This window comes from Pinus tabuliformis, chromosome J (genome assembly GCF_031772625.1).
Source record: "Pinus tabuliformis cultivar Carrire ecotype Pingquan chromosome J, CPIR1, whole genome shotgun sequence".
Classification (NCBI taxonomy): domain Eukaryota; kingdom Viridiplantae; phylum Streptophyta; class Pinopsida; order Pinales; family Pinaceae; genus Pinus; species Pinus tabuliformis.
The window spans coordinates 1608446269-1608455209 of NC_142295.1; the positions used below are offsets into that span (position 1 = coordinate 1608446269).

The following is an 8941-nucleotide window of genomic DNA, read 5'->3' on the forward strand; positions in this document are numbered from 1 at the left end:
CAATAGATTATGCTTTAGACCATCTACATACATAACATTTCCAGCTTTAACTTTTTCTTTTAAGAGAACGGAGCCTTTACCTTTTATGACTGCAGGAGTGTCATTACCAAATGAGACCTTCTTTTCCTTTTCTAAGGCATTATATGGCTGAAATTTTCCTTTATCACCTGTCATGTGTTTCGAGCATCCACTGTCGATGTACCACTGATTTTCTTGTCCTTCTGCATACAAGGCTATACCACATCTTTCTGTTTGTGATTCTTTCTTTCTCCATGTTTTGGGACCCAATGAAGTTTGCTCCTTCTGAGATGTTTGCCGAAAATTACTCCTGCATTCAGAATCTTCATGACCAAAGTTGTTATAGATAGAGCATTCTATTTCATTTTCAAGAACAGAAAAGTTATTGTAGGTCCTTTTCATGATCCTAGTCACATTCCTTTGATTTCGTGCTTCTCTAGTCATGATGGTCTTGTAAGAAACACATTGAGCAGCTTTGTGTCCAAAGTTATGACATGAAAAACATTGGCCATTAAAGAAATTCCTTCGATTATCGAATCTACTAACCTGATGATTTCCATTGATATTCATTCTTGAAGCAAATTGAGAATGATTTACCTAAGGTAGGTTGTAGCTTTTATTCATCCTTGAAGTAGATTGAACCCGATTTACCTGGTGATCTGCTTTATGCCTTTGCTGACGATTGTCAACCTGTTCACTTCTCATTGCTGCATCAAGATAGCTTTTGGAGGTTGATGGCTTTTGTGCTTGAGATGCTTCTTCTATATAGCCAAGACCTATCTTTATCAGAGGAGAACACTGCCCTTTGATAATTTCATCTAAAGTTTTTGATCCTTTAGCAAATCTAAGATTAACAGCTTTTGTTTTCTCAATATCTTTTCTTAGACCCACAATTTCACATTCTAACTTTTCATTGTGTTTTTCCCTTTCAGCAAGTTGGAATGTCAGAGTATCTATAATCATACTCTTTTCTTCTATACAGATTTTAAGTTTAGAAATTTCTTCATAGAGATCATCTTCATCTAAGGAATCCAAGAAATCATCTTCTTCAAAAGCCATCAAAAGTCTATAATCATTACCATGTTCATCTTCATCACTATTTGATAAACCATCGCTATCTTCATGCGTATAGTAGCTCTTCTTACTTACATGTTGATTTCTATTCCATTTTTTCGATTCCTTACCTTTATCCAGCTTATCTTTATGAGGACATTTGGTTGCATAATGACCGACTCTTCCACAAGCAAAGCATTTGAAAGGTAGTTTACCTCTGAATCTTCCAGAACCCCGCTGAAGATTTTTGACAAAGTTTACTTCTTCCTCTCCTTCTAAAATGTGTCTCGATTCATTGAGCTCTTCTCTTCATGAAGCCTTGAATGCAGCTTCTCTCATATCTGATGGACCCCCTTTCCTCATTTCGAAAGTAGTTAGGATTCCGTGTAGCTGTGTCATAGTAATACTCTGAAGATTCTGCTTTTATTCTATGGCAAAAGCTTTTGATTCAAACTTAGAAGACAGAGATCTCAAAACCTTTTCAACTACAGTAACTTCTTTTATCTCTTCACCCAAGTTTTTCATGCGATTAACAATCTCATCTATATGTAAGAAGTAATTAGCTATACTTTCATCATTGTGCATTTTGAGAGTTTCACATTGAATTCTGAGAGGTTGTAGTTTTTCACATTTTACCTAATTGTCTCCTTCATAACTTAGAACAATCTTGTCCCATATTTCTTTAGTGGTTTTGAGCTACATAACCTTGACAAATTCTGATTGTGACAGACTCCCCAATAATGTATTGACAGCCTTGGCATTTGTTTCATATTACTTTTTACCTGCAGTATCTATAGGAATTGCTGATGGAAATGTGTATCCTCCTTCCACGATTTTCCAAACATCTATTCCAGGAGATTGAAGATAGGTTGTCGTTCTTACCTTCCAATAGACGAAGTTGCTCCCATCGAAGTTTGGTGGTCTAATGGATCCTTCTCTTTCGTAGGTACTCATGATGATAGATCTTCCTTCAAGTAATCAAGCTTCTTCTGAAGGACCTGCTCTGATACCAATTGTTGGAAATAATACTGAGAGGGGGGGGGGGGGTGAATCAATATTAGTAAGTCAATAATATTTCTTTTCACAATCAGATTTGTATACGCTACTTCAGTTAATTAAACTTGCGTATATACGTAGCTGTAGTTAAAGAAACTAGTGTATATCATGTAGAATTATAATTTAGTTAATTCATCAGATGTTGATCTTTAATCTGTTCAGAACCATATAACAGTAACTAGGTACAGTAAAAATAGAGCAGACAATCACACATAAGAACACAAGATATAAGGTGGAAACCCAATGTGGGTGAAAACCACCTGCTGCAATTTGTCTCTATCTTCTTTTAATAAGAAACTTCTTTTTACAATATTTCTGTACTAGTGCAGTCTTATACCAGTACACAGGCTTCCCCCGGCAGAAGGCTACAACCTTCTCCCATTCTCCAGCTTCTCCTAGAAGGGAGCTACAACCCCCTAGCTCTTGTACTAGTTAATGTGTTTACTAGTACATAGGTGCTGACCTACAGAAGGATAAAACCTTCTCTTTTCTTCTAGGGACCTCGTTTCATAAATTTTCAGACTGGATCCATCAATAACTTCAATCAACCATCAAATATATTTGCATCAACCAATCTCCTTTGCACCAACCAAAACTGAATCAACCAATCACTTTTCTAAATGTTGTAACCAAAACACAGTAACAGTAACCAAAACCCAAACTAGAACCCAGAACATTGCAACAGCAAACAGAAGTAGCTAAAACATATTTTATGAGGTGTACGCTACTTCAATGTGTAGAACCTGTGTGCATACGCACTTTTCTCAAGACAAACCTGCGTATACGCTATTTTGAAATGCTGAACCAGCATGTATATGCCTCTTGCTGTAATGAACCTGCGTACAGATATGTAAAAGATGATTTAACCTTTACAACTATTCAAACATCAGTTATACCCAGATCATCAAATTTACAGATTACGACATGCGCCAATTATTCAGATAAAAGATCAAAACCACATAAAGATACTTCTCTTCAAGCTTTAAGATCTTGACCCATCAATAGAACTTATCCTTCTTTAAGCACTCAGGTTCTTCCTTGATTCAGATCCAGCTATGCACCATAACCCAATGACCAGTATTCTAGATCTTGCTCTTCATTAGATATTCAATTGCTTGAGTCCATTTGCCTAATTATCTCATCCTCCTTTTATAGTCTTAGTCCTTACTCAATACCATGGTCCAAAACCACTTAGAAACAATACCTTAGACCAAATACCTAGGGTCAACACTTCGGACAAGATACCTTGGACCAATACCATGGGTCAAAATACCATGATCCAAATACCACAGACCAAAACCAAATTCTCCAACATGTACGCACCTTTCCTTGCGTGAAAGTGCGTGTATACGCATACGCGCCTTTTGGTTGGCGAACCCGCGTGTATACGTGGCTTGGTTAAGGGGAAACTGCGTATATCTCTTTTTCCTTCATTCGAGAGCTTGAACTATGATCTGTCATCTGAGTGAGTTGCCATCAAGGACAATACCTATGTCATAGTGCCAAACTTGTGTCATAATGCCAACAGATACCCCTCTATAACCACCTCCCTTGCGCCCCTTAATGTTTCTTAGGTCGAGGAAGGTGTTACCTATTTGACCCAATGTCCAAGGTTTGTTATGAATATGGGGTTTCCAAAAACCTCATCTTTAAAAGTATGTGTAATTTAATTATGATACCATTAGTGTGATCATCACATTGAGAGATTTCCAACAATGTAACATTTATCTCAATATGAGTCCCAAGTCAAACTTATCCCTATCAAAAGTTTGGCGTCTTAAAAGAGGCCATGTTATTGCATTATCCACATGGCATCCATCGAGCTTCGTGAACCTATCATGTCATTACAATGGGGTCCATGGTCCTTACCTAGCAAAGAACTAGGTCCATGTCATGTCAAACCAATCACTACTTCATGTGATCACCAATTGCATAATAGTGATTTACAAATTCTAGCGGTGGGTAGTTTCCCAGTGGGAAAGGTTTCAACACCGAAACCATGATTTTGTTTGTGCATAAAAGCACTTTAACACAAACACCTATAGCGTGGATCCCTCAATGGTGGCTTCAATTCTGGAATAAGGGGGCCTCACAATCATTTCCAACCATCGATTTGGGAGTGATGGATCGATGCTAATCCCAACTGTAGCCCCCACACTCCCTATTAAACATTGATGAAGAGGGGGACCCATCAATCAACCTCAAATGCCAATATAGCACCCGATAGTCATCTTCCACTTGACCAAGTATCCAACTCCATGAAACTGACGACTCACAACCTAGTGGCAAGGTTCCTCCTCGCATAGTTCCATCATTGGTTTAGAATTCCTCCATCCCTACCATGCTTCCATTATGGAACATGCCTAATTTCAATGATCTAGATCTAATGGGGTCCACCATTGAGCCACATCACCCCAAATCACCCCCCTTTGCTCATTATGCTACTTTGCTCTTCCATGGAATCAACGACCAATCTTTTGACAAGAAGGTTCCATGAGGCTAAAACGTCCATCATACCACCCATCAACAAGGCTTAATAAGTACAAAGGTCTTGGTGGTGAGCAAAGTAAGTGTTAAGGAAAGTAAGTGGCAAGGTTCCATTATTGGAACCTCAGCTAGATCAACCAACTTCCTGATCGACCAAATTCCTTTGTTGCTTGTTACCAAGGATAACAAGCTGCAAAGGGTCTTGCTCGTCAGTGGTGGATGGTGGCAAGGTTCCACTAATGGAACATTGTCTAGATTGGCCAACTTCCATCATTGCATATTATCAAGGAGAACAAGATGTAAAAGGTCTCGATAGTGAGTTGTGGGAAATGCTACCACAACCAAGTTTAGATGCAATTGTTGTCCAATGGGGAAAGATCAGTCTCATCCATCTCTAGGTTAATATGGTCTGAGGTGTCCATAAACTAGATTATGAATTTCAATTGGTGAAATTAACAAAATAGGCAACTCTAAAATGCCTATCTCTTGCAAGTGAAAGTCCAAGGGCCCGATCCTTGAACCAAAAGAAGTTATTCCATGAGAGAGAGTGAATAGGCAGTCTCAAGGTATCCCTTGGTCAAGCTTTAGTTAAAGGTGAGGTCTCAAGGCCAAATTCATATAGGGGTAAGGCTTACAAGAGAGGCATATGATGTACTTCTAGATTTTTCATCTTTTGACAAGTTAGTTAAACACCTTCAGAGGCTTATATTCATTCATCACACAAACATTAAATTTCCTAGCAACATAAGGACAATCACAATCTAACCACACACATTATCAATCCATTGAATCTGTTGATTCCTTCATTTAATTACATTATTGTCAAGCAATATAAAGAGATAACAAAATATTTGGGTTAGCACATTATTCTTGATCTAACAATTATCGACGCCACCTAGGTGGTCATTCAAATTATAGTGCATAAGTTGTTTGTAAATCATGGATAAGGTAGTAGCTCCATAGTTCAAATATCCAAGGTTGGTAATAATGCATGGAGAGTCATAGATCTTCTAGAAAAGAAACTATAAGCCCTTTAAGTACATGTGTCATTGTCGTCTTTAGACATACCAATCAAGAAAAGAAAGGGAAATGATATGCATAGTTAATATCTTTTCACATAATATTCTACAACATTGTCCAATCACCCATTAGAATGATAAACATACAGGATAGCTGCAAATCATAAATATGGGAGCAATCCTTGTAGTTCAAGAACACAATCTATATTCATAAATGCATAAGGTAATTGGTCAGTTGTTGACATATCAGTGAGTATCATGTATTCATTCATGAACCTACAGGATTATGTATTGATGTTAAGCACAAGGAATATCATAATCCATAGTCCAATATGCATGAACAATTATACTTATATGAGTATGTTTAATGATAGCTGACAACTGAGATGTTATCCTTTGTGTAAGCCTCCTTTTATCTGAGGCAGTCAGCCTCAACCTTGATCAATGAGGTTGATGGATGGGCATGGTACTCTGCCCACACCGCCCAATCCCATCTTGTAATTGCTTGTGAGTGAAGGTGGGTGGATGGATTACCAAGCAATTCAAGAATTCAATGCAGTCGGCTATGGCTTGCTCATGACATGCAACGCGTTTTTCTCCAATCACATCTCATAAACAATTTGTCAGAATGTGGTTTTCCTAGTTTACAATTGATTCTAGTTATAAAATTTAGGTTGAGTTCATAGTCTTGAAGGCATGCAAAAAAACATACTTTCGTTAAACAATAGACTAGTCGCAGATAATTCATTTTAAATAATTAAATTTAAAACTAAATGAGCATAGAAGTCTCCATACTATATAATTATAATCTCATATTACATAAACAAGGCCAAAATGAAAAATATTACATGCTCCAATGGTTTAAACTCATGAATAGATACACAAACTAATCATAAGAAGCAGATACAACTTGTAAACCATTTTATCAATAACGGGTTATAATATCATTTATATATTTTAATAAAAATTTAAAACACCTCAAAACAAGAAATATTATGAACACTTCTGGCAGAAGTCAAAGTTTACATTAGATGAACCGAGCCGTAAACAGTGCTCAATAAGAACTTTGAAACAACGACATGGTGTGCAAGAAGAAAACATTAACCTGACACGGAAAGGGAGAGTACAAATTTAAAGAATATATTCATCGGTATTTTGGACACTAAAACAATAGAGCTGATGCACAATATAATATAAAATAAAATCTGAAAGAGGCTTCTACACTATATACAAATTATCTTACGCCCTTGAGGAGGCTACTGTCAGCAACACCCGCGCAAGCCACGGCATCACGGAGTTTTGAAAGTCGTATTACATCTCCAGAGATACCAACTTTTAACAACCCTAACAAGATTAAGATATGTCATTTTCATCCGCAGTGAATTTAATGCAAATATCTGCAACCCGGGAGAAGGAAACCTTTTCTGATACATCTCTGTGATTAAAAGATTTAGAAAGTAATCGACGAATAACGTTAATATTACAGAATTGAAGATAGTCAAGCCTTCTGTAACAAGAGTCTGGTACCTTTAATGCTGTCTGTATGTGACGATTATTTGGGGGCGGATTGTGAATCCATGGATCCCCAGCAATAGCCAGCACCTTCAGCCTTAATGTCCATCTTCCTTGAAGAATGATGAGCGATAGAGTTGCCTCTCCACCCGTCCAGAAGGCGGTGCACATCGGAAGTGAAGGCGGCGGAAGAGGAGGAGGCTGCCTCCTGCTCATCTGAACACGGCTTCCATACAAGTCCGGCCCTGCGAGGTGAATTCAGATGCAGAGGGAGTATTCTCTCATAGCGATCGATGGAAAAGAGCGAGAGGGAAAGATAGACCTCGTCCTCGCTCCACTTTTGCTTGGGCGCAGAAGACGAAGCACCCTTCGATATTGAGCATAATTTCGAATTCTTGTGATTTCTTTTGTTTCTGGAGAGAAGAGGGTGTAGGCAGTTGACGTACAGACGCCTGAAACCGCCCAAACCCACCACCACGGATTTCAACTGCCCACTCTGAAGCGAGGCGGTGGATGGCCAATGGCGCGTGCAGATGCCTTCCCACAGACCCTCGTCGTCGGTGACCTGCTTCCATTTCTTGGTGACGCAAGAAGCCATGGCCAAAGACGCGGGGTCCAGATGCTTGAATATCTGGTTCAGGATGTCAATATTGCTAGCAACCTCAACCTGACCTCGCGCCAGTTTCTTGTAATTGCCCGCTGCGACTCGATCTCGTGACTCTTCGTTATCCCCAGCCATGAGTCAACCTAAACGATCCCTTGGGCTCTTCCAAAAAGAACAGAAGAAATAGTTGAGAAGACGATGGATGCCCACGAGAAGAAGAAGAAGAAGCAAAGCCAAACGACCAAGAAATATATTGTTGCAGGTGGGGAAGCAACCGGAAACGACAAAGAGGCGTCTGATCAACAGCGCACTACCCACTCTTTCCACATCGCGACAACCAACAAAATGGAGGACCCACCTCGCTATCCGACAAAATAGCGGTAGTGGAGGACCCAATCAAAACATGTTGCTTTTGGCTCTTCTTTTGTATCCACTTTTCCTTGCAATTTCGGAAGGTGGTTTTAGTATACGGGTTTGGCTGTTATTATTATTTAGGTTATATCTATTCTATATTTATATATTATATTATATTTAACATTTGTGATAATATATTTGTGTAAACGAAGGTTGTCGGATTACATTGGGAAAAAAATAATAATCAGTTAAAATTTCAACAAAATTAGATTATAACAATGGAATATTGAAAATCAAAAGAGTTGGTTGTGAAGAGTGATAATGGTATAAAAAATTAATAATTAGTAAGAATTTTTGAAAAAAAAATTGGTTTATTTTTCGATTTAATTTGTTTAATGTTTGGTAGAGATTTCATTGAAAATACAAGTTTGAAGGTGAACTCTTCACAATCAAAGTACAACAGAGCTTTTTGAGGAATTTATATATGCAATTGAAAAACCATTTCAAATAACACAAATTAAAATGTGAACAAATATTTTCACCAAAATTATTAACCAAAAAATCTAAAAAATCTCATTTATAAAAAGCTCATTTTAAAATTATACACATCATAAAATACAACACATTATTAAATTCACATTTAATATATCTCTTGAATTTAATTTGATTATACAAACACAAATTAATTATTTAACCTCACTTATATCTATAATAAACCTATCTCAAAAAAATAAAACCATTACCAAACAATTTTGTTTTTCCTAATACAAAAAATTACTCAACGAATTAGGTTATTAACAGATCTTTTACCAAAAAAAGACATGTCATTGCGTTGTAT

At 37.5% G+C, this 8941-nt stretch overlaps 1 protein-coding gene across 1 annotated transcript; it reads right to left on the bottom strand.

Annotated features, from left to right (window-relative positions):
• Positions 1 to 6810: 6810 nt before the first annotated feature.
• LOC149233639 (F-box protein GID2-like) lies at positions 6811 to 7948 on the bottom strand. Its single transcript, XM_089376790.1, has one exon. The coding sequence runs from the start codon at positions 7882 to 7884 to the stop codon at positions 7186 to 7188; it is 699 nt and encodes a 232-aa protein (XP_089232916.1). The 5' UTR covers positions 7885 to 7948; the 3' UTR covers positions 6811 to 7185.
• Between the last annotated feature and the right edge of the window lie 993 nt (positions 7949 to 8941).

Bases quoted from the DNA above. Each gene is read 5' to 3' on its own strand.
- LOC149233639 (XM_089376790.1), bottom strand. From the start codon at position 7,884: ATGGCTGGGGATAACGAAGAGTCACGAGATCGAGTCGCAGCGGGCAAT.